At 41.8% G+C, this 27,344-nt stretch overlaps 1 protein-coding gene across 1 annotated transcript; it reads left to right on the top strand.

The window, feature by feature from the left end:
- The first annotated feature begins 28 nt into the window (after window positions 1-28).
- On the top strand, window positions 29-27,344 carry LOC135476356 (lactase-like protein). Its single transcript, XM_064756355.1, has 9 exons — window positions 29-197; window positions 673-803; window positions 3,580-3,837; window positions 4,998-5,181; window positions 15,932-16,174; window positions 16,857-16,986; window positions 17,917-18,098; window positions 18,977-19,197; window positions 27,210-27,344. The coding sequence occupies exons 1-9, from the start codon at window positions 29-31 to the stop codon at window positions 27,342-27,344; spliced, it is 1,653 nt and encodes a 550-aa protein (XP_064612425.1).

The raw sequence follows: 27,344 nt of genomic DNA, 5'->3' as shown, positions 1-27,344 counted from the left end.
TTTTATACCTCAGTTCCTGACTACCATCATGGCGGTTTCGAGAACGACGGTATTGATTGGAGCATTTCTATCAGTGTTAACCAATGGGATTGACAGTCAGCGCGAGGAGCGTTTTATCTATGGAGCTTTCCCGCCAGATTTCATGTGGGGCGTGGCCACATCGGCCTATCAAATTGAGGGAGCGTGGAATGAAGATGGTAAGTTTATAGGCAAGATTTTAGTTTCAAATGGAAATTTAATCCGTTTCTGTGATACATACCTGTCATCATGCCATACGTCCATATAAGGAGACAGAAGATAATGTCGCCGAGTTAACATCTCCTGGAAGGGCTAAGAACACAAACTGCCTGCAGTGGTGTTTTGATAATTGGGAGGTAATTTTCATGGGGACATATAGGCCTACATGCAGCTTATCGACTTACTGTTAGGCCGTTCGTGGGAAGGTCTCTCAGCAACCTGCGGGTGGTCATGGGTTTCCCCAGGGCTCTGCCAGGTTTCCTCCCACCATAATGCTGGCCGCCGTCGTATAACTTCCTATATATTCATGAGGACGGCGAACACCAATCAAATAAATCAATCAATAAATATTTATTTATTCATTATTGCACCAGTCAGTCATTTAGTGGATATGTTCAATCACCGATTAACGCCCCTCCTACTCCCGTTCACCAGGAAAAGGTCCGAGTATCTGGGACACTTTCACCCACACCCCGGACCGGACGTGGAATGGTGACAACGGTGACTTCGCTTGTGACAGCTACCATAAAATTCATGATGACGTCGAAATGATTGCAAAACTTGGGGTAAGATTCATGGAATAGGTTATTGTGAGGAACGAAACCGATACTACCAAGACCCAGACGTGTAATACAATATCTTTTTGATCAGGCTTACGATCCTTCGTTTATTGCTAACCTACGATACTCCGACTCTGTAGCCTGTTATGTGCCGTCGTGTCACACCCGATACTCCGAGCCTTTGAATTGTCTTTAACGGTAAATGTCAGCTCTTGTCTACGATCTTTCGTCTAATGCAAACCTTTGAACAATGATATATACAAGTGTCAGCTCTTGCCTGTGATGGTCTTTTGCAAACCTTTAAACAATAGTGTACAATAAATATCAGCTCTTGTGAGACCTATAGCAACCTTCATATTTCACAACGTATAAAACAATAGTCTAGACAATAGATTCCAGCTCTTACAAGGCCTTAAGTCAAGCACGATCCTTTGTCAATTGTAAGCCGTTAGACAAAAGTCTATAAAATGAATTTTGGTTGCTGTAACAACCATAGCATCCTTCGTCTATCCCAAACCCTTGAACAATAGTCTACAACTCATACTTGCTTATGTATTTATTTATTTGATTGGTGCTTTACGCGGCACTCAAGAATATTTCCCTTATACGACAGCGGTCAGCATTATGGTGGGAGGAAACCGGCCACAGCGCGGGGAAAACCCACGACCATCCTCAGTTTGCTGGCAGAGACTTGCTGATGTAAGTTGACGTGTAAGTCTACTGACCCTTCGTTTGTTGTAAGTGAAAAACTTGATATTGGCATTGAAGAACAATCAATTCAAATATATGAGCAAATTTCAGCTGTGGCTACAACTATCCCTATACATATGTCACACCTTTCACACACCCTTATTTCCTCTGTAGCCTATCATGTGCCGTCGTGTCACACACCCTTATCTCCTCTGTAGCCTATTATGCGCCTTCGTGTCACAAGCCTTATCCCCTCTGTAGCCTATTATGTGCCGTCGTGTCACACACCCTTATCCCCCTTGTAGCCTATTACTGCCTCTGTGTCACACACCCTTATCCCCTCTGTAGCCTATTATGTGCAGTTGTGTCATACACCCTTTTCCCCTCTGTAGCCTGTTATGTGCAGTCGTGTCACACACCCTTCTCCCATCTGTTGCCTGTTATGTGCCGTCGTGTCACACACCCTTATCCCCTCTGTAGCCTATTATGTGCCGTCATGTCACACACCCTTATTCCCTCTGTGGCCTATTATATGCCGTCGTGTCACACACCCTTATCCCCTCTGTAGCCTATTATATGCCGTCATGCCACACACCCTTATCCCCTCTGTGGCCTATTATATGCCGTCATGTCACACAACCTTATCCCCTCTGTAGCCTATTATATGCCGTCATGTCACACAACCTTATCCCCACTGTAGCCTATTATGTGCCTTCGTGTCACACACCCTTATCCCCTCTGTAGCCAATTATGTGCCGTCATGTCACACACCCTTATCCCCTCTGTGGCCTATTATATGCCGTCGTGTCACACACCCTTATTCCCTCTGTGGCCTATTATATGCCGTCGTGTCACACACCCTTATCCTCCTTGTAGCCTATTACTGCCTCTGTGTCACACACCCTTATCCCCTCTGTAGCCTATTATGTGCAGTTGTGTCATACACCCTTTTCCCCTCTGTGGCCTATTATATGCCGTCGTGTCACACACTCTTATCCCCTCTGTAGCCTATTATATGCCGTCATGCCACACACCCTTATCCCCTCTGTGGCCTATTATATGCCGTCGTGTCACACACCCTTATCCCCTCTGTGGCCTATTATATGCCGTCGTGTCACACACCCTTATCCCCCCTGTAGCCTATTATGTGCCGTCGTGTCACACACCCTTATCCGCTTGTAGCCAATCATGTGCCGTCATGTCACACACCCTTATCCCCTCTGTGGCCTATTATATGCCGTCGTGTCACACACCCTTATCCCCTCTGTAGCCTATTATATGCCGTCGTGTCACAAGCCTTATCCCCTCTGTAGCCTATTATGTGCCTTCGTGTCACACACCCTTATCCCCTCTGTAGCCTATTATGTGCCGTCGTGTCACACACCCTTATCCCCTCTGTAGCCTATTATGTGCCTTCGTGTCACACACCCTTATCCCCTCTGTAGCCTATTATGTGCCGTCGTGTCACACACCCTTATCCCCTCTGTGGCCTATTATATGCCGTCGTGTCACACACCCTTATCCCCTCTGTGGTCTATTATATGCCGTCGTGTCACACACATATATGTATTGCGATCTAGATGATTTCTTTAAAGGACTTATATCAATGGCAAACGACAATGTGTATGTATTCAAAATGATCTAACATAAAATCACAGACAGTTTATCTGTATTCATTTGTGGATTTATCAGTGATCTTGTAAAATGTTCTTGTCATACCTGTACCTAATTGATATAAAATAGTCGCAAGAAACCATTTTCCCAGTGAACTTCCTCAAATGAAAGGACAAATTCACGTAAGGAATAATTGAACTTTATTAACTAATGATTTATTGAACTAATTAATCACGCTACTTGCTGTAAATGGGGGCCTTCATGGTTAGCGTGCTTTCGCGGCACAGTGAAATAGTAGCCTCTCGCCAAGGCTGTCAAGATGATGATGGCTTCTCCTCCAGTCGTACGTGGGGAAGTCTGCCAGCAACCTGCGGATGGCTTCTTCCCACCATAATGCTGTTGTACAAGGGAAATATTCTTGAGTACAGCATGAAACAACAGTCAAAAAATCAAATAAATAAATCTGTTGTTTTCACAGGTTCAGTTCTACCGATTCTCGATCTCCTGGCCTCGGTTGTTGCCGGATGGAACACTTTACCACATTAACGAAATGGGAATCACCTACTACAACGCCTTGATCAACGCCTTGCTGTCACATGGTATCCAGCCAATGGTAACACTGTACCACTGGGACCTCCCTCAAGCGCTGCAGAACATTGGCGGATGGTACAACGAAAGTCTCGTCGAGTATTTTAATGATTACGCCAGACTTTGTTTTCACAGATTTGGAGATCGGGTGAGTTGGTGGCTCAGACTGGTTCATTGGTTGGTTCATTGGTGCGCTCGATACTTTCACGTATGTCATGGGAGTCCGGTTTATATGTGTAGAAAACCAAGGTAAGCCATTGAACTTCGCTATATATCTGGCCGCAGCTGAATGAGCGAGAGCTGGATTCGAACTCGCGACTCCATTGGTCAAGGGCCTGATAATTGTAGCCAGTCATAGCTTTAACCATATGGGCCAGCCGGGCCCTGGATGGGTTGATTTGGGTTTTACCTGGCCTCAGATTGTTTACATGGTGGTTTTTAGCATAGTTTTTACCCTGTTATGATATCGATACAAACTTTTGCCAAACCCAATGGCAAGATGGAACGTCAAAACCTTTCCACACTATACATAACACAGTATGATTGGGGTTTTACGCCGTGACTTTGTCGGTGCTTCACTGGATAAGTGAAAAATCCTTGAGGATGGCTTTAAACAAGAGTAAAATCTTAAATTGCTGGCCATGCATGGGTTCTGTACATGATTGCTGGCCGTGAGTTCTGTACATGATTGCTGGCCGTGAGTTCTGTACATGATTGCTGGACGTGCATTCTATACATGACTGTTGGCCATGGGGTCTGTACATGATTGCTGGCCGTGAGTTCTGTACATGATTGCTGGCCATGAGTTCTGTACATGATTGCTGGCCGTGCATTCTATACATGACTGTTGGCCATGGGATCTGTACATGATTGCTGGCTCTGGGTTCTGTACATGATAACTGGTTGTGCATGAGCTCTGTACATGATTACTGGCCGTGCATGGGGTCTGTACATGATTGCTGGCCGTGGGTTCTGTACATGATTGCTGGCCGTGTATGGGGTCCTGTACACGATGGCTTACGATGGGCTGTGTACATGATTTGCTGGCCGTGGGTTCTGTACATGATTACTGGCCGTGGGCTGTGTACATGATTGCTGGTCGTGGGTTTTGCGCATGATTACTTGCCGTGGGCCCTGTTTATGGTTGCTGGTCGTGGGTTTTTGGATCTTATGGCATGCGTAAGTGACAAAGCTGACATAAGTCACTGAGAGCCTCTTTGGTGTATTTTATGCACTATATAAACTGGCCGTGTCATGCAAACTTATGAAACACTTGTCTTAATCGCTTGTTACCGTGTCTTTATCCAGGTGCGTCACTGGGTGACGTTTAACGAGCCGTGGTCAGTGTCGTGGCTGGGGTACGGGATTGGAATCTTCGCCCCCGGGATAGAACAGCCGGGGACAGGCCCGTACAAGGCAACGCACACCATCATCAAGGCTCACGTCAGGGCATATTACACCTATCAGCGAGAGTTCAAACCTGGCCAGAGAGGTGAAATCATTTTTCTTTTCTTAAAATTTTGTATTACATATCCCGGTTTACAATTTTTGACAGCCACAAGAATCTATGTCTGCATAGCTCTGTTTTTCAGTCGGTCTGTACGTTGTTTGGACCATTCGCTTCACAAAGTGCCTGAGGGCAAGACGAAATCGGATTTGGTGGGATATATACCATTCATTGACAATTTGTGCTTATTTTATAGATGATGTAAGTAAGTTTGTTTGGTTTGCTATTTGTTTGGTTTGCCTCACTATAGAACGCCATTCCGAAGACGCCAGACATGACATCCCACTTACAATTAAGGTTTTCATAAAGAAGGTCAGGGGAGAACTGTAGTGAATGGTTTTCTGCTACTTGCCTCAATTTATTACACCAAATACATTACACAAATATACAAACATCAATTCAGTACATCTATACCGTCATGAAGTTATCATTTGTGGATGACAATACAGCGAATTATGTTCGCCTGCTCGGAAAAAATTCCTCACCACTTCTAAACGATGTGTAATTTGTTGGTGAAGAAGAAACAATCTGGTAAACTGAATCTGGCTTAAAGTTCTCCATAACATATTTGTACTGACTACAGTACATATATATGTCTTCGGCTTATTGAAAGTTTGAATAGTGAAGCAATTCTACAAAACCATGTCCACACATTTCGAAGTACATTAAGACAGAATCATGCCAATATGTGACAAAATCACAAAAACACGTGGTAAAATGTATGGGCTACAAAATCACTTAAATACTTATGACAAACTTGTCAAAAGAATTGGCTACAAACCACGCCAACGGGTGTGAAAATGTATCGGCAACAAAATCACGCCAATACTTGTCAAGATATATTGGCCACAAACTCACGCCAACGCATCCATGTCAAAATGTATCGGCTACAAAATCACGCCAATACTTGTAAAAAAATATTGGGTACAAACTCACGCCATCGCGTGTCAAAATGTATCCGCTACAAAACCACGCCAATACTGGTCCAATAATATTATTGACAAACTCATGTCGATGCGTGTCAAAATGTATCGGCTAATAGTCACGCGGATGCGTCAAAGTGTATCGGCTGCAAAATCACGGCGATTAGTGTAAAATTGTTTTTGTCACAAACTCACGCCGACATGTGTCAAAATGTATCGGCTACAAAATCACGGCGCTTATAGCGTGAAATTGTTTTGTCTACAAACTCAAGCCGACACGTGTCAAAATTTATCGGTTGCAAAATCGCGCAAATATTCGTCAAAAATTTTGGCCACAAACTCACGCCAACATGGCATGTGAAAATGTACTGGCTACAAAATCACACAGATGCGTGTCAACATGTGTCGACTGCAAAATCATGTCGATGTATTCCAACACGTATCGGCTTCAAATCACACTAGGGTGTGCTTAAAATGTGTTAAGTACAAATCACGCTGACATTTAGGAATATGTATCCGACAGTTGTCAAATATTCCTATACTATGTCAATTACCTTAAACTGTATAAGAATCGAACTGTGATAAATACATCGGACGGAATTCAGTTGATGCTAATGTTTATAACCAATCAAACAGTTTTTAGTATTTATCTGAATCGGTGATCATTCTAACAGACATAAAATGCAACGAAGAGTTTAGTCTTTTTTTTAGATTAACACAAACAGAGGGTGTAATTAACAAAGCTAAATCAGTCCATAAACGACTTACTAATAGCTATTTGTGATTGTCGAAAAGAAAACTTAAATATTGAATTTGTGTTATTTTGTAAATTTGTTTCAATTAATAAAACATGCAGATAATAGTAATAAAAATATTTAATGTTTTGAGAGGAAATCTGGAATTTTGAATCTTAAACGCCATTTCAGTTCCACAAGTGACCAGAATGTACCTCTGTGCCTCTTGTGAGCTCTCACTGAATCCACTAACATACCAAGCAGCAAGGCCGCAGGAACTAAAAGCTAGAAATCCGGATTATTTAATAAAACCATATCAGGCTGAATTAATAAACCTCTTTTTACCGGTAATTCAAAGTTTCCGAGACAAAAATAGAAAATTCGGTCTATTTTAAGATATCTTAATGATACTCAGTTTTATAAACCAGAATTATTACATTATTACGTTACAATTTTGAAAGAAGAATTAAAATTTTGAATTTTGAATGTCTCGATAGTCTCGATAAAGCTGACCAAATAGCTCCTCTGTAGATGCTTCCTGTGACCTTTCCGGAACTCTCAAGCGTGGGGCGGTCTTGGCTGGGTGAACACTAAGCAGGGGGAGACAACTAGTCAGTACACACGGCTGTAAAATTCCACAGAGTTTGGCAGAACAGGTCTCGCCATCGTCTGGCGTGCTGGTCTTTAGAGTGGGTCGTGATGACGACGAAGAAATGAAATTAGCCTAGAGCAGTAGTCGTTGAATTACACCTGTTTCTTACCTGGTGATTCCAGTTTGGTTGTGACAATATACCTTACAGGTAAGGGGGAACGATTCGTGTACATTGTGTGTCAAGGGAATGTCTGATAATGTTCCCAGGTGTTAAGTGAATGTCCACCGCGCATGTGCAGGGTCTTGATATGTCACGTGACCAGGAACTGTTAAAGATCGAGAAATGGGGCGTCGCAAAATCTATTCACAAGCCACCATTTTATGTTTTTAACCACTCCTGTTCATGTGACCTATCTACATTTTCTCTACATATGCGCAGCCCATACTCATTTCAAAAGGCATTATTACTTCAAGATAACCTTTTGTGTTGACGCACATTTTACAGTGTATCCCACCTATAAAATATTTTGTCAAACTAAATTTCAATCTCCACGTGAGGGTCACACATGGGAAGGTCATCCAGCAACTTACGGATGGCATGGCCAGCTTCCTCCCACCATAATGCTGGCCACCGTCGTAAAAGTGAAATATTCTTGATTACAGCGTAAAACACCAATCAAATAAGTAAATCACCACCTGACACATAAGTATAGACCAGACTGATTATTGCTCCCAGGTGTATGCAAACCTCCGCCGTCATACACGCCTAACTGTTCTGTCACACACGCCTTATGAGAAAGACAACATGCCTGTCAAGCCTGGTAGAAAATGTACAGCAATGTATAACGTAGTCTTTGTCGTCCTTTCTCCTGTTGCCCATGCGTTGACACGGGTTCGGTACGTTAATTTGTATAGATGCTACAAAATTAAATTGATATTTCGAAAGTTTTAACGTCCAAAGAACCTATTAAAAACAATACAAAAGCTGTGAGTAGTTTATGCTCCCTGAGTCAGATCATGGAATAGTTCAATGCTGAAAGTTGAAGTCACATCATTGTTGTATTTCGTAGCGTCTGTGTTTGTAGCATTAGAGGCTTCATCCGCAGTATACTGGTTCCCAGCATTCCTTTCTACGCGCCGTGATCTGTACATTTCCGGTGTAGCACTCATCTTATCAACGGCAGGGACACAAGCTGAGTCAGTGACACCATCATCAATAAAAGGGACCTCGTTCCCGATTGTACCACTTCCATCATCTTCCATAGTGTCACCTGCTTGGATGCTTTGGATCTTGCTCTCAGTGACCGTGTCTGTGTCATTCCTGTGTGATACCTCGCCCACAGCCGCCAGCGTCCCACCATGCCTGGTTGAGTCCATGTCTTTCCTGTGGCCTTGTTTCCCCTCAGATCTGTCACCAGTGGCACTAGGGTCATCTCGCGCATTATCGCGATGTGTTGCGTGGTTAACCCAAAGTAGAAGCTCCGATCTGGCAGATGTGTTTCCTCCAGTGTCATCGTTCTGGGCAACTGAGGAAAGACGACTTTTGGCTTTAGAATTGATGTCGCCTGCATTAAGCCTGCTTTTATCGCTTTTTTGTCCCGATATTGTCCCGATATTTTCTCCGATATTGATGATGTGGTTATTGGTGGTGATGTCTATTTCATCTGTTTTCATGTCTGTTACTATGGCTGGGTCTGGCCGACTTCATTTCAGTATCACTATCTAAATGGGTCCTGACTCTTCACGTCGACTGCTATGTGGTCTCCTTCTTGCCTGTCTACGGTACAGATTGAGCTTGTGTCCTTGAGTTTCTGAGCTTTGGTGTCAGTGGTCTTGTTGACGTTCACTGCGTCTTTCTCATCCTCTGTGTCAATAACATCGTCGTCCTCATCAAAATTAATGCCATCATAATCCTGATTATAATATTCATCGTACTCATCATCATATCCTTCAGCGAAGACGACGTCAAAGTTGCATTCGTAGAATTCATCAGTTTTCGTTGAAGAATTGCTATCCTGGGAGACTGAGTCATGAATGACCTGCCGCTTCTCTGTTGCTTCCACGTCAGTGGGGATCTTGCTGGTTGACACGTCACTTCTCTGAAGCTCTTGTATGGAGGAGACCTCTGGGGTGAGGCAGCTGGGTTGTTCCGAACTAGTGAACGCGCCATCACTGTGGACATTTCTGATGGCGCTCTTAACAACATTTTCTACCAAGGTGGCGACCTCTGGATTGACGGAGTTGGGTCGTTCGGAAGTGATGGACGTGGTATCTCTCTGGAACTGTGCAGTGGCGTTCTTAACAATGCTATCTACCAAGGTGGCGACGCCTGGAGGGACGGAGCGGGGTTGCCCGGAGGTGGTGGACGCCGTATCTCTCTGGAACTGTGTAATGGCACTTTTGACAATACTGTCTACCAAGGTGGCGACCTCTGGAGGAACGGAGCTGGGTCGTTCGGAACTGGTTGACACAGCATCTCCTTGGAGCTCTCTGATGGCGATGTCAACAACATTGTCGTTCAGTGAGGCAACATGCATGGTTACGGGGCTAGGTCGTCCGGAGTTGATGGACGCAGGGTCAACATTGAGCTCTTTCATGGCGGCGTCAACAACAATGTCGATCAGTGAAGCCAGGCGCATAGTTACCGGGCTAGGTCTTCCGGAGCTAGGGGTAAGAGACACCCTTTGAGCATCTCGGTTTGGTGCTGGAGGCACAAGGATTCTCTTGACATTGCCCTGAGATATGACATTTTGGCTGTCCCCAGGGCTGCTTGGTTTTACTGCAGTCTTCAGGCTGGCTTGACTGTCGTGGTGAGAGAAACCTTCCTTTTTCAGGGATGTTGTAAAGTTGCTGTCCAAAGGAGAGGTAGCTCGCATCGGGGTGCAACTCGGACTTTGGGAGCCCTGATATGTTACATATCCCTGTGTGTTTTGACTAGTTGCAGGAAAAACGGTCATACGTTTCAATTTATCCAATGACTCGGCGTGGGTCACCTTAGTTTTGCTTTCATCAGAATATTTTTCACCATATTGCTTTTCTCCAAAACTTGAAACGGAGGAACCGCAACTTTCTACAAACTCCCCCATAGTGACGGAGTACAGGCTTTCTGAACTGAACGATGGAGATGCCAGGAATTTGTTATGTTCCCTGTTAGACTGCTTGGTGCAATTTGAACCTTGATAGTTCATGGGCTGCACTATAATTCTTCTGACATTACCATACTGTCCAGTATCTTTGTTTTCATCAAGATTATTTGCCCTTTTCTCTTTTTTAGAATCGGATCCTTTGTCCGCGATGACGTTGCCATTGATTGTGACAATTTCTTTCTTCCCCTTTTCCATTGTTTTCTTCTTTATTTCCTAAAATGCAAACAGTGTTTCAAACAGCAAACAAATAACGACATCTGAAAGTGAAGTAATTACCCCTTTACTGTCTTACGATGTACGTTTCTGTGTTCGTCTTCACTAGTGATTGGATGCTAGCCTATTAGTTGGTATATGTACTCTTTATAAGAATGTGAAAGATCCCATTCTGCAATTTCACTGCGTTCCCAATGGGAGAAAATATTTCTTTTAGTTACATCAGCATATGTACTCGCTGCTTAACATAATTTCTACGCAAATAGACTACCGGATGTTGTAACTACGAACATTTAAATATATCTTTAAATATATCTTCAAAACCTTTAAATATATCTTCAAAACCTTTAAATATATCTTCAAAACGCATAGCATAGAAGTTAGAGAATTTTCTTTATATAATTCAGGTCAGAAAAAACTTATTATTTGTAAATCTTAAAGACCCATTATAGTGAGGGCAATATGCTTTTGTGCTTTGTGGACTGATAAACCTGTTTTCTGCTAATACTAAGCACCTTTTAGTTCCACTGGTTGTTAGTCAGTAGTTTCAGGATATACATTTCCTGCTAGTTAACTGTCGTATAAAGCCTGAAAAAGGGTAGCCTTATATGACGCTCCGGTTAATAGATGAAAGGATGACTGATACAGAAGCACGCTTCCAACATTTTTTTTTGGGGGGGAGGGGGAGAAAAGATTTGGTTCCATTAATAATTCCATTTTAGAGATAATTGATATTTTCAGATATGCATAAGTGCCAAGATGAACTGATTACGTACCTCTTGAGCGCGTGGCAGAGCAGGGGAGGTAACTGGCACTATACTGTTCACTCTGCGCTTTCGTCGTTTCTTGAGTTTGAAGGGGGCACCATCTTCTGTTGAATTTAATACAGGGAACAATTGCAGAAAGTGAAACTTTAAGCGGTAGTTCCAGTCCAGCTCATGCTGGCGAACTCTCCGGCCGTACGTGGGAAGGTATGCCAGCACCCTACGGGTGGTCATGGGTTTCCCCACGGCTCTGTCCGGTTTCCCCCCACCATAATGCTCTCCGCCGTCGTAAAAATGAAATATTCTTGAGTTCGGCGTAAAACATCAATCAAATAAATAAGTAAATTAAGCGGTAGTAACCAGATACCCAGATGAGAAGTCGAGTAAACAGAGAAGGCAGAAAGCTGTTTAAATGTTTCCTTAAGCGTGTGTGAAATCCCCAAGAAACGTAGACGCTTTCATCAACATTTATACCTACAGAAAAAGCTGGTTTAAGTAAATACGAACCTATATATGTTTCAGTGTTTTAGACGTAGGACAGTGAACAACAGATAATCAAGTTCATTATTGGTTTTAATAAATTTAATTCCATTAAAACTTGACCACAAGTATAAACCGACACCAGAGTGTCCGCGCATACTCAAGTTTGCACATTGACCACAAGTATAAACCGAAACCAGAGTGTCCGCGCATACTCAAGTTTGCACATTGACCACAAGTATAAACCGACACCAGAGTGTCCGCGCATACTCAAGTTTGCACATTGACCACAAGTATAAACCGAAACCAGAGTGTCCGCACATACTCAAGTTTGCGCATTCAGCAACAAAAGTTTTGTTAATAAAACAAAGTTTTGTCTGTAGACAGACATACGAACGGAGTTGTGTCGTAAGATAATTTACCTTTGATGCGCTTGATGAGTTTGTAGAGCCAGGGGAATCGGTTCTGTAGAGATTGGCTGATCTGTGTCCCTACTAGAACCTTCTCCGCTGGAGAGAGAGAGAGAGTTTTCTATCATCCCTTTATTTACAGGCGTTATGTTTTAAAACTTTGATAAATTTTCATCGTAAAAAATACAGATACATTTGCTTCCAATGTATGCTGTAGAAATAAAAGTATAAGGTAAGCAATAGATGTTACCGCAAAAAGATTCGAAGCTCTCATTTTCTAACAGTGATTTCCATATATTTATAAAAGGAAGATATTTAGTATCAATAGTGGCTTTTGTAAGTGGTATTGGTTTGTGTATAAACTCTGCAATAAGGACTGATGGTCTTCTTAATGGGCCAGCTTGCCAATGGTCGCGGGTTTTCTGTCCCACCACGGTGGTAGCCGCCGTCGTAGGCCTATACATGTAAGTGAAATATTCTTTAGTACGGCGTAAAACACCAATGAAATGCATAGTTATATCCAGTGGTTACTTTGGTGGACTATATGGGAGTCTCTTGCCTCTGTAAGCCTTTAATATGCACATGCGACGAATTGCAGTAATTGGCATAAAACCAACATTGACTTAAACCTGCATGACTTAGCAAAGATGTTTAAGCCATAGTACAGCAGCATGGTAACCTTGACGTAAAAGACTTGGCAATTGGTGATAGCTCCATCCATACGTTTAAGTGAAGGCTTTACCAAACAACTGGTCTAAAGTTCCTAACTTATAGCACGATATTTTCAAGGGTTTATTTTAAACCACGTTTTGAGAATTGGCCTTGCGATTACTGACCTGGAATATCCATATCGGTTGACGGCTAGTATACGAATGTCTTCTTCCACGCATAGATTAATCATTGGTTACTGAATAAACTTCCCTGGCATGTTAAACTAAGTTTGAACAGGGAAAAATAACAGGATTTTAATTTTATAGGAAAATATTTTCCACTGATGTATATTGAAAACTCTCACAAACAGCAGCATGATGGCAAAAACGGTCAGAAATGTCCCTTACCTTCTTCTTGGCTCTCTTCATTGTCTTGACACTTAAAACAGTTCCAACCCATCCTAAATCTATTTTCTGTATGTTTGTTGACTGAATGTTGGCCGGTATATATCCACGTATGTAGCTTTCTGGAAGCTCTCCTACGTCTTGTCGGTAAACAGAACGTCTCCGACTAGAGAGAAACCATGGAAACGTCATTGTGACGTCGCTCCCAGCATGCTTTGTTCGTCCACGACGTGCGTAATTTTCACTATCCTTCCTTTATGACCTCACTGAAGGGGGAGAAATTCGACAGAGCGTTCAACGTCACAAAGGACAATAGCAAGATTGTTTACGATCCATTCAGCTCTGGTGACATGTCAAACGCCTGGCAGCAGGACCTTGACGTCACATTAAAGACAATACGACGTTACAATGGAAACTGATACGTTGTAACTTTGTAGGCGTTACGCTACAATCCATTCCTGGAAGTCCCTCTCGAAGTCCCGCTTCAGGCTAGCGCCACTTCACGGGATTAAAAAAATATGCCGCCCTCCCATTGCAGCGGTCGCAATATCGTTTCTGGACGTCGTTGATGGATGAAAATGTTTTCATTCAGTTCCAATTTAATCTAAGTGTTAATATAGAACTGGACGGAATGAATCATGCAAAGAGAAGTATCCAACAGTTTAAATTGTTGGCATGTTCTGGCGAATGAATGAAATCCGTACCGGTATCCAAATCGTGTGCCATGCTAGTATATAAGTTGCGGATAGTAAAACATGTATCTCAGTTGCACTTTGCAACTGTTCATATATCCAACGTGAGCATATTATGAAACTCGATAAATATAACAGTGTCAAACTATACCATCCTTACTCAGAAAACCTAATATTAAAGGATTGGATTAATTACTTATTCATAATTATGTATACCCGTGGGTATTGTTCATTTCAGACTAAAAATACAAAAAGTGGTGCATTTATTTGAGTAGCATTTCATTTAAAATCAATGGATCATGATTCTCATTTAATCATATTTTCCGCCAACATTCGGTAATCTCCGCCGAATTAGGTCATACAAGACCAACCTGTACGAGATGTCAGAGTGTCGTTATTTAGCCCACTGTTAAACAGCTATACAAGAATGATAACAAGGGTATTAAATATCTCCACGTAAAAGAACCCCAGAGTTTGTTTTCTCAAGTTTCCAGATGACCTGGCTCGGAGGGAGGGGTAGATTTACAGATGTAATTCTCTTTTCTTTCCTCTCAACCTCGCTGACATCACCGGGCCTCCGTGGCTCAGTCGGTTAAAGCGCTAGCGCAGCGTAATGACCCAGGAGTCTCTCACCAATGCGGTCGCTGTGAGTTCAAGTCCAGCTCATGCTGGCTTCCTCTCCGGCCGTACGTGAGAAGGTCTGTCAGCAACCTGCGGATGGTCGTGGGTTTCCACCGGGCTCTGCCCGGTTTCCACCCAACATAATGCTGGCCGCCGTCGTATAAGTGAAATATTCTTGAGTACGGCGTAAAACATCAATCAAAAAAAAAAAAAAAAATCGCTGACATCACCACAACGCAGACATTTGTTGGCATTTATAGGTACATTTCACGCCAGCATCTGATCACAATGGCTATAAAATACTATAAAACTGAACTGAAAACTGAATCACGTACAAGATAGTAAATCTCTGTACACTGACACAGAAGTCCACATCGTATTTATATTGTACCCGACTATATTGGCTGAGTCTGTGCGATTTATTTATTTATTTATTTGATTGGTGTTTACGCCGTACTCAAGAATATTTTACTAATACGACATCGGCCAGCATTATGGCGGGAGGAAATCGGGCGTTGCCCGGGGGAAACCCATGACCATCCGCAGGTTGCCGAAAGACCTTCCCACATACGGCCGGAGGGGAAGCCAGCATGAGCTGGACTCACAGCGGCGGCATAGGTGCACTGTTCGAAATACCAGCAATAACAGTTATCATCGCCTGTAGGTATGAATTTAGAAACTCTCAAGGAAATGAATGATATTTATCCGTGAACTCCTCTTTAAAAACCCACCACACTCTACAGCACACTCTAAATACAGTTTTTATTTTAACGTCGGTGATAAACAAATAACAATAATAAAGAGTTAGGATTATAAAAATGTCAGGGTGTCGTTAGGATAATAAAAATAAGAGTTAGGATTCCATCAGTTTTCGCAGTGACATTCTCGCTTTAAGAGTAAAGCAACTAAATATTTTATGCAGATGAGTTTTGTACAGGGAATCGCATGTTGGAATCGAGCTCTCGCTGTTTCGACTGTCAGGTATGTGGTAAAGGTCGTTGGTTTATAAAAGGCACTCCGGTTTCCTCACCCATGAACCTCTCCTTTTTGAGCACGGCGTTCAGCACCAGTCATATCAATCAATCAATGAGTCTGTTTTCTGCAGGTATGGTAGGAATAAGCGTGGACAGCGATTGGAAGGAACCGGCATCAGACAGTCACGTGGACCGTGAAGCTGCCGAGAGGGCCATACTCTTCAAGCTGGGGTGGTTCGCCGACCCGATATACGGGGCTTCGGGAGATTACCCGGATGTCATGAAAGAATACATTGGCAAGAAAAGTCACGCGCAAGGATTAGAGTATTCTCGGCTTCCGAGTTTTACCGAAGAAGATAAAATGCAAAATCGAGGTAACCTGGCATATTTTTAATGCCCATCTTTTTAAAGTGAAGTCAAGGCAAACAGAGCTCTAGACAAAGTGGATTCAATGTTTGAAAACCACCATCGGCAATGACTGTTTTTAGCGTTTGCCTTAAACCATATATATGTAAGAATACGCGAAGTTCGCTGTTAACTTTGCGGGCGGCCATGTTGGCTAACTTTGCAACAATTTGGACGTGGAACGGACAACCGCGCTCTACGGCAGCAAAGACTGCGAAACATGGCACTTTCTTCACGCTTGCCCTCCCATAGTTATACAATGAATTGGTACAAGGTGTGCGGTGAAACCCTTAGTGCACTTTATTAGCGCTTGGAGAGGACAGTTAGCCTGGAACTTGTACTCTATATCAGCCCTTCAAAATAAAAACCCAGTATGCATCTATCTCTCAGTGGATTCTCTATGTTACTGTTGAGGTATTCCGGAACGAAATACAAAGAGGCAAAAATTATTTTCTTTTAGCTTGGACAAACTAAAACTGTCAAGATGAATGCCCCAATTCAAGGCTTCAGTTCAAATCTAGTCATAGGGGTACAAAAAAGTGCCAAAAATTGCTTGTGTTCTCAAACTTTGGTTTCTGCTCGGCCAGGTTATCAACTTTCCTGGCATTTTCCTTTATGGATTAATCAACCAATCCCCTCTTACTATTCCAGGTGCTGCTGACTTTTTCGGGCTGAATCATTACACGTCACAGATCGTGTCCCATCACGAGCCCGAGCTACATCCGCCAAACTACGAGCACGACCAGGATGTCTACGTCATTCAAGACCCTTACTGGAAGAGGTCAGCATGTTAACTAGAAATTTTGAATTTAGCACAAGCACTTGCCCTAAATACATGTACTTTTGTTTTTTACAGTTTAATGGCTTGATGTTCCTCATCCTCTGCAAAATTGCAAAACAATGCGTTAAATGGTTTTAATGAAGAATTAACGTCATTTACCAGACGGATTGCTATGTATGTTGAATACTCAGTCCATTTAATGTAGATTCCAAATGTCCTTTTCCAAAAAAACCGGCCCGGATAGCACAGTTGGTAGAGCGTCCGCTTCGGGATCGGTAGATCCAGGATCAATCCTTGATCGAGTCACTCCTAAGACTTTAAAAGTGGAAGTTGTAACTTCATCGCTTGGCGTTCGGCATGAAGGGGATAGTGCAACGACTTATTGAGCCGTATCAGTATAAGGGCTCGGGTGGGGCGGCTTACCTGCCTTCGATAAGTCGTCTCAATGAAGCAGCACTAGATAAAAGAGCGGTGGAAATCCGTCCTGCAACAAGGAGGCACATTACACGTACATGCGCCCTAAGGATTCCTTCGTCGTCATATGAGTGAAAAATTGTTGAGTACGACGTTAAACCACAACACTCACTCACTCCTTTTCAAATTTTTTTTTCTTTTCTTTTTTTGTCTTACAGTAAATAAAATGAAAGGAAAGATATCTCAGGTTCTATGGTGGACTTTTGGGGCCATATATTTGGGGCTTACGTGTTTATTGATGTTGATCGTGGAACTATAGCAATCAGAGTATGCTTGATCGTTAAAGAAAACTGGTGACGTCAGCTGGTCAAATATACTCCAAAACGTCCACATCCAAAGCTCAGTTATTATTTGCATTTTATTCACTGTCAAAAGTGTAAAAAAAATTCATGAAATCCATATTTGGAATCAGTAGAAGATGGTCTTTTAGATGATGTGTAGTTTTTTGTCTTTCAGCTCGGCTTCCGATTGGCTTAAAGTAGTTCCTTGGGGGATGCGGAAGTTGCTGAGATGGGTGAAGGAACGTTATGGAGACGTGCCTGTTTACATTACTGAGAACGGAGTATCGGATTTAGGACAACTGGCGGATCGAGACAGAGTGGACTACTTCCGGATGTACATCAACAACGTTTTACAAGGTAACTATGGCAACGGGTTCCTGAGATTTGCAGGAAATGGTATTCAATTGGAACGATTCTGATTGTAATCAGGTCAAAGTTTTATTCACATTTTCAGGTAAAATATTTTAATTATTTTTATGAAACACGATCGAAAATGAAAAATTATTGCTTTTGATTTCCGTACACATAGCAGGTATTATGATAATATATACTGGTCAGACTTACGTACCAATATTCGTAAGTCAATAAATATTCCTTATTAAAAGTTGGTATACAGAGTTGCCGTTTGGGTCTGTTTTCACGTCTGTGACCGTTTACGTATGTTTTCGTGTTTGTGACCGTTTAGGTCTGTTTCGCGTCTGTGACCGTTTACGTCTGTTTTCGTGCCTGTGACCCATTACGTCTGTTTTCGTGTCTGCGACCGTTTAGGTCTGTTTTCGTGTCTGGGACCGTTTAGGTCTGTTTTCGTTTCTGCGACCGTTTAGGTCTGTTTTCGTGTCTGTGACCGTTGAGGTCAGTTTTCGTGTCTGTGACCGTTAAGGTCAGTTTTCGTGTCTGTGACCGTTTAGGTCTGTTTTCGTGTCTGTGACCGTTAAGGACAGTTTTCGTGTCTGTGACCGTTTAGGTCTGTTTTCGTGTCTGTGACCGTTTAGGTGTGTTTTCGTGTCTGGGACCGTTTACGTCTGATTTCGTGTCTGTGACCGTTTAGGCCTGTTTTCGCTCATTTTCTTAAGTAACTCAGCTTATATTATTGCTTGTCTTTCCTTTTTAATAGTACGTGTCACAAATGTTCCCCGGATATCTTCAAAGGTCAGGTATTAGGACAGTTATTAAATTAAAGTTTCTTAGGACATAGCAAATAGCGTACACCGATATTTTCTCTGTGTTCATTTCAGCCATACATGAAGACGGTTGTAACGTTAAGGGTTACACGGCCTGGGCCCTCATGGACAATTTTGAATGGGTGAGTGGTTACAGCCAAAAGTTCGGGCTTTTCCACGTGGACTTTAACGATCCCGATCGGAGAAGGACACCCAAGGACTCTGCTATATACTACGCTAAAATCGTCGACCAGAATGGGTTTTTCCCTTTCGACGTTATGTCTTCGGTCTCAAGAGTAGCTCCTTTCAGTAATATGGTGTTTAGACTTGGCGTTTTTTCGTCTTTTCTCTTTCTGGTCTTTGCTTTGTGACGGTGGTGCAGGCGGCTTAAAAACCTTACAAAGCTGCCGCAACGTTACATCAAGCGCATTTACCATGGTGACGTATATAACTTCATGGTCCGACTGTTTCGTAAGACTTAGGCTCGTAAGGCTTCGTCGTCTTAAGTTATTGTGTAGCAATGGTAAATGCATCTACATTGTGAAAAATGGTGTTTACGAACTGGTCGATGATCCAACATTCTCCCAATGAAAGGTTACAAAGTAGTTTTATGAAACGAGAGGTAACCAGATGACCTTACTAGAGATGGCCAGGTGAGGCAATTTGTTGTACTTGTTGTCTATGAACTTAGAGATGATATTAAATTGGTGCTGTATTTCTGGTCCAACTCTTGAAATGGTTCATGTCCCGGAGACATACAGTGTGAATGTTGGCACCTCTAATAAATGAACACATCAACGTATATATTGATTTTAAATTTCACATTCATGCAGATCACGTTTTTGCGCCAAATGACCCGGATGTATTCGCTTTGTGCTATAGTTGTTACGTTTCTCAGAAACGTTTTTTATGTGACATCACCCTTCGCTAGAAGATTGGATACCACCATTACAATGGTAAACGTCCAGACTGGTGAAATAACGCCTGCTTTATGTTTTATGAAATCCACACCTCTTTCAGTCCACTCTTGTTGCCCTTGTAATGTAAACATGTACACATGCGCAGTTCTGATCGATTGCTGGATAAACCGTACCTGGATATACAGGTGATGGGGTACTGGATGGTTTGAAATCTTGGGGTCATCTATTACGTCTCTTCCATTCTGAATAGCGTACGCCTCTAAGTTGGAAGACCCGGGATCAAAGCCAGTCGGGTCATAACAAAGATTTTGAAAATCGTACTTGTTGCTGCGTCGTTTGTCACTCAGCAGTGAGGGGTTAGAGCAAGGAAATATGACGGATTGGCTCGGTGTAATGTGTATAATGTGACTGAGTGGGGTGTCATGTCTGGTGTCTTCGTCATAATACTTCAGTGGCGACAACATTTTGGCGACATGGACTCGCCCTGCCACAAGGAGACATAGTATATGTACAAACACCATCTGACTGCTTGTCGTCATATGACCTAAAAATTGTTAAGTACGTCGTTAAACCCCAAACATTCATTCATTCCATTTTGAATACTTATATAAGCTGGTAAAGATTACGATACCCGTACTCAAAAAAATTTTGTGTTATATTTAACAGAAAGTCTGTTGTCTGAGTGATGCTGGAATGTATTCTGTTATTGCAGCAGATTATTCTGTTAAACGTAACATCCATATTCTATTAATTCAACATAAAGATTCTGTTAGACTTAGTGTGTATTATGTTGAACATGACAGAATATTGTGCTATTATAACAGAAATACATTCTAGCGCCACTTAAACAACAGATATTCTGTTAAAATAAACAGATTAATGATTTGAGTGTTATGTAGATGACACTTTGAGAACACGAGAATCGGTAGGGCTTATTTATATGTATATGTCAAATCCGATGTTAATTTCTATTTGCGTGTTTATAAACTGCGTCTTTAACTACCTGTGCCAAGAAAGTCAAGTGTCTTGTTCTGTTTATCCGTCAACCACATTTTGAGGAAAATTTCGTTGTTCATCGAGTTATTTGGATTTCTCATTAATAAGATCTACGTGAAATTGAGGAAACCATATATCAGCAGTGTACAAGTATTCCGATGGGTACAAATTATGCCACCGTTACCTCCCTCACACCCCCATCCCCCACCCCCACCCCCATTCTTTGGATTACCGGCCTATATACCTGAATACGACTATATGTAGGAACTATTGAGGAGTAATCCTCACCAGGCCCAATCGTTCTTATTCACCGAACGGTATATTGATGATCTGCTAACTTTAAACAATCCATATATGGCAAAGGCTGTGAAAGATAGTTACCCACCTTCGCTGGATTTAAAGTACCGGCAAACCACAAACTCCCCGGATGGTACATCTTGTCTGCTCAAAGGCCAAAACGGTTTCCTCTCTCACAGACTTTTCGACAAGAAAGATAGTTTCAATTTTGACATTGTTAATTATCCTTACTTTGACAGCAATGTACAGTAGGGTTGTGTATATGGCGTATACATATCTCGTCTTGTTGCAGTTGTTAGATCCTGTGTGTTGTGTGACGATTTCAGTCAAAGTCATCGGCAGTTATTACTACAAAAACTGATGTGTCAAGGTTATTCCATCAGATTCTATCACTCTTTCTTAAGTTTTACAGTGTGTATAATTTTCTTGTAAATCAGTATGGACAGAGCGTCGAGACTCTGTGCAGTCTGCTTCATGATCGTGTCTAATTCCATGTAACCTTGTTAATCAAAGGCTTATCCACCATCCTGTGGCATTTCTCCAATGCACTCATTAATTCATTAACTTATTTGATTGGTGTTTTTCGCCGTACTCAAGAATATTTCACTTTTACAAGGGCGGCCAGCCAGGGAAATATACTAATTGAATTGCTCTGCATGTTAATATAAACCAGAAAAAAGTGAAAGAATGATTATGGCTTCACACCATGCGCTTCGGCGATGTAGCAGTCATTACCTGACGATCTGGTCTTAGACCAGAAAAACTGCTGTCGATGCGCATACCCTCCACATTCCAATACATGTTCCAGGCCGCTGTTGGTTGTATAAATAAAGCGAAAACAAAAATCTCCCTCCCCAAGAAAACAAAAATCCCACTCCCCCATAAAACAAAAAAACCCTCCTCTAGAAAACAAAAATCCCCCTTCCCCAGAAAACAAAAATCCCCTTCCTCCAGAAAGCAAAAATCCACCTACCCCGAAAACAAAAATCCCCTTCCTCCAGAAAACAAAAAACAAACAAGAAAACTGTCGCTCAACAAAATTAACCAAATAAAACAAAGCCCTTTTTAAACAGAACTGTTTTCCCAACATTACAGGTACATGTAAATGCGGCAGGAACTTTAAAAAAAATGTGTGTGTATTTACCAAAAAGAAAAAGGAGTTAATGGAATGAAGTGAACAAAGAGATAATTAACCCAGTATTTACCTTTGTAAGTACAGATTTACACTCTCAAGGCTTGACACAAAAGCCTTATTTCAATATCAGAATACAGAAAACCTATAAACGATGATAATTCCCAATCTTTGCAGACTATGGAGAAAAGCAGACTTAATCTCATGTTATCAGAATAAAATGTCAATGACTGCATGTTTCAAACGCTAAAAAAAAAATCGAAAAAAAAAATCTGATAAAACCATTCGGTTTACCATTATAGAAGATCACACAAATGTACAGATTGCACTAAAATCAGTTTATTCCATATTCGGACTTTTTCTTGCCGGTTGTCTAAACCTTGACAGTTGAGGAGAGGACACTTTCTAGGATACTGTATAGAGATGTCTGGACGAAAAATGTCTTCGACGACGACAAGGTTCAGACTGTTGACGGTGTTATGAATTTGTACTACAAACAACAACATCATGTCCTGAGACCGGTATCAAGAAGCTGACATCGTCATCTGTGTATGTATGTATCCATCAAAAATTAAGACTATCTGTGGCAAACAACTGGAGATAAAGCGGACAGACAAAATCGCTATAACACAATGTGCTCCGGCTAATGGCGGGTGAGTATAAAAATCAAAATGGTCACAGCTAAGACTTCTCGGGTTATGTTTCCAGTAGGTCTAAGCTCTCCGAAGACATAATTTTCGGAAATGTTCGACCTTTGACTAAAAATATGCATGAAATACAGTGGCAATTTTAAGACATAGAACATATCCCAGGGATGAATTTCTTTTTGGCACAGTTTCCTTAATTTACATTAAAATCACAATCTTCATTTTAGAGTTGATTTTCATGTAATTGTATCTTTAAAGAATTTGCAGGGAATTGGCTTAAATTTGGGCTAACCATGAGATAACAAGGGCAGTTCAGTTGCTATCAGTGACATGCAAATTGTAGCTTCAGATCATATTTATTGAGAGGTGGCAATGTACTCAGTGATGTGATCAATACTGGAATTCTAAAACAGCATCCTGACGGAAACAGTCCTGAAGGACTTGGGACAAGTAAGTTAATGATTGGTGTTGAACCCCATACTCACTCAAAAATTTTTCCACTTATACATTGGCGATGGATAGTTTGTGGTTGGAGATGATCCTAAACTGGATATCCCAGGGTATCCTCTTTGACAAGTTACTAGTGTCAAGTACTTAAATACAAGCTACACTGATGCCACAGTAGAACAGCCTGTATCAAGGTCCATCTAAGGTCCACTCTTTCCTCTTTTAAGTGCCCTCTACACTTGCATATTGAATTCACCAAGCCATAGGTCCTCCTGTCTTTAATTTTTGATTCTGAAATTACCTGGTCCGTCTACTGTTTGCAAAGCAGAACTCTTTTGACACACTGATGTTGAATAAATAAATGCTGCCGAATTGCAGCCCGTTTTGCGGCATCAGTGTAGTTAATTATTTATTTACTTGATTGATGCCTTACACCGTACTCAAGAATATTTCACTTATATGACGGCGTCCAGCATTTTGGTGGGAGAAAACCGGGCACAGCCCAGGGGAAACCCACGACCATCAATAAGTTGCTGTCAGGTCTTCCCACGTACGACCGAAGAGGAAGCCAGCATGGGCTGGACTTGAACTGATAGCGACCGCGTTGGTGCATTAGGGTATTGGTTGCGAGTGTATAAACGCTGTCAAAATTTTGTTTGGACAGGGAAATTGTGGGTTTGAGTTCAGGTAGATGACAATGTTTCTTTAATTTTTTTTTAAATACATGGATAATTTTATAAAAGACGTCCGATGAATTGATTTCATTTTTTATGTTGATTTCAAAATTCGTATGTCCACAATACACGCATATGAATCTCCGCCTGCCTGATGACCTAGTTTTCAGATTGCAGTCAGACGCTGATTTACAGCTAAGGTAGACCAACAAGGAAAACCCACAACCGTCAACAGGTTGCTGCTAGACATCAGAGATTAATCTGTCATGTAAATATCAGAAACTGTTGAAAAAAGACCTACATCGTGCTTTACTAAACAATGGTGCAGCTGCATGCCGATAAACACGGATCCCCGAGGAAGACTTTACACCATGTACGGTATGATTGTGTATGCTGGACGATACTATTATACACCTTGGACGATATGACCAATTTTGCTCTTGGACCCTGTATGACCGACGTAGGTTGTACATACTCTATATAAATAAAGTATTATTAGAGACAAAGGTTGAGACGGATTGTTTGTGTTTTCTGACATCACTTTGTACCTCATCACCGTGAACCAGTGACCTCGGCGTTGTTCAAGATTTCTGTACAAAATTTGCCACTCACGGCAGTGATGTAAAGCGAATGGTAGAGAGCGACGCATGGGCTGTAAGGAAAACGTGATCAGACCTGTGGTTTCAGATTAAATCGCCAAAAAAGATCAGATCAGATTGACGTTGTTTTTGCAGCAGGTTACCTTCTATTCTGAATGATACTAGCGATGTTTTTTTGAGGATAAAAATCTATGATTTTGAATGGATTTGAGAGTGTTTACCTGATTGAAAGGTATTACATAACCAGCGACAAGAAATAAAAAGATCACGTGGTCGGGTATACGATCACGTGGTCGGGTATCACATGTAGGTGGGGCTAGGCCAGGTAGGTTGGATAAGGTATTTTATCTTCTTTAGATTGTGGGGCCTCCCTGGCTCAGTTGGTTAGCGCGGCTAGCGCAGCATAATGACCCAGGAGCCTCTCACCAATGCAGTCGCGGTGAGTTCAAGTCCAACTCATGTTGGCTTCCTCTCCGGCGGTACGTGGGAAGGTCAGCAAGCAACCTGCGGATAGTCATGGGTTTCTCCCAAGGTCTGGCCGGTTTCCTCCCACCATAAAGCTGGCCGCCGTCGTATAACTGAAATATTCTTGAATACGGCGTAGAACACCAATCAAATAAATAAATCAGACAAATCTTTTGTTTGTGGGTGGCTGCTGTAAAATCGTATGAAATCTGTGCAGAAACAATATAACAGCTGGACTACTTGATACACAATGACTAAGTAATGATAAGGGCCCTATAAATTACAAAATGACCACAAGTGGTACCTGCGTGTGAACATTCAGCAAACCGAAATCAACTTCTTTTGAAAATGGCGCTGTTGTTGAAATAACCTTTCCGCTTTTCGGTTTGCTATTGACCAATCAGATGATTTCTAACCTGGGTCAAAGTTCATCTGCTAAGCGGCATTCTCTAAGATTGGGCTATATCCGCCTGTGGGTTAGGTCACTAAGTTCGGTATTGATCAGCGTAATCCATAATCCACAAAATATGTGGCAGTTTCAAACACAAATGAAATGAACATGTTGGTATCCACCTCAGTGACTAACAGAATTCAACTGGTGTCAGTCTGAAACAACAAATCATTTTGTCATTTGTTCAGTGTCAACACCAGAGATTTCTAGGCAATTCAGAACTAAAACCATCTTTAAAAAACAAACAAAAAAAAATCAAAAAAAAAAAAAAACAAAAAAACAGACAAGCCTGCATATTCAAAAACCGAAAGCTGCTTGACTCAAAAGTCTTATGAAGTGTTTAAATGTTGTAGATGACATAAACAGTCACACAGATAGATACTGGTACCGAAGATACAGCATAACTTAATAGCATGCAATATATCGTGAAGCATTCAGAAGCGTCGACCTATTTCAAAATTATATTTATTCCATGTTTTCTACAGAAGTCATTGGTGTCAATTTCTTGAAATTTCTTGAAAAGTACCTGTTCTGTCCTGAACAAATTTTGGGATTCTGTTATTTAAGTTTTAACTCTTTGTGCTTTTAAGTTGACAATTGCCTCAGAACAGATCACACTAGATACAGCTAGTGTATTAGTTGAACGGGACCAACATGGCCGAGGTGGGAAGCGTGCCAGCGCGGCGCAATGACGCAGAAGTCTCTCACCGACGCTGTTGCCGTGAGTTGAAATCAAGCACAAGATGAATTCGCCTCCGACCGACTGTACGTGGAACGGTCTGCTAACAACCTGCGGATGATCTTGGGTTTCCCCCGCACTCTGCCCGGTTTCGTCCTACCATAATGCTGGATGCCATCTTGTAAGTGAAATAATCTTCAGTAAGGCGTAAAACACCAAACAAAAAAATAAAAAGATATCAGCTGAACATTACATGTAAATTGTGCACAGCACTTTTGCGTTTGGAAATGTAGATTTAAGTAAGTGTTTAACTGGCCTGTGCAACGCCATGCGCATTACCCCATGCAACGTGTGTGCTATGATTAGTCTTTTAACTCTTTTCATCTTTTATCACAAATTTGCCCCTGCAGATGTCTCTCTACTTCAACACATGTTTCGTCCCAGTCTGAATCATCACAAGCATTGTACTGTTTGAAGCCAAGGTAAAAATGCTGTATTCACCGGTACAGACAAATTGTGAAGCTACCATACTGTTAACATTGTCATATCAATCCATGATCTTTTGTCCAGTTTACTGTTTTTACAATAAATAAACAAACATTGAATCACCAACTTTGGGCATAATGAGTTGTGGTAAACCTATTTACTTTGGGCTTAATACCCATTTCTGAGGGTATGTCATTTTTGTTCACATTCTTTGTTTCTTTACATGTTTTTGAGGTGAGCGAAATAAGCCATGTTTGCATTTTAGATAGGCTTCATTTCTTGAGTCGAAATGTGACAAGACCAACAGTACATGTTAGCTAGGTACTACTGTGTTTGGCATTACAGGTAAAAAAAAGTGTTACTTTGAAATGTTGCCAATTTATTGGCCGTGGAGAGCAGCTGCAAAGCGGACTACGTTGGCTGCTCTGTTTTGACAAGTGTAGCAGCGTGCACGTAGGATGCAGATGTGGCTGATAATCAAAGCACTAATAAATGTTCTGTCATGCTGATTTCAGTTTGACACTTTGCCCATCCTGTATAAAATCATCCTCACAGCCATCTATGTCATCTACTCCATCATCCATCAGACTCTATTTGGGTTACTTAGGAAACCTGACAGAAGGGATAAGACTGGTGCTTTTGGCGTCTAG

This window comes from Liolophura sinensis, chromosome 10, assembly GCF_032854445.1.
Source record: "Liolophura sinensis isolate JHLJ2023 chromosome 10, CUHK_Ljap_v2, whole genome shotgun sequence".
Classification (NCBI taxonomy): Eukaryota; Metazoa; Mollusca; class Polyplacophora; order Chitonida; family Chitonidae; genus Liolophura; species Liolophura sinensis.
This window is presented reverse-complemented; position numbering and strand designations above follow the sequence as displayed.

What these genes read in the sequence shown, in the direction of transcription:
- LOC135476356 (XM_064756355.1), top strand. Translation starts at nt 29, where the DNA reads ATGGCGGTTTCGAGAACGACGGTATTGATTGGAGCATTTCTATCAGTG. An exon ending in TTCACAGATTTGGAGATCGG is followed by an intron (nt 3,838 to 4,997) that starts GTGAGTTGGTGG and finishes GTCTTTATCCAG; the next exon opens with GTGCGTCACTGGGTGACGTT. An exon ending in CAAGACCCTTACTGGAAGAG is followed by an intron (nt 16,987 to 17,916) that starts GTCAGCATGTTA and finishes TTTGTCTTTCAG; the next exon opens with CTCGGCTTCCGATTGGCTTA.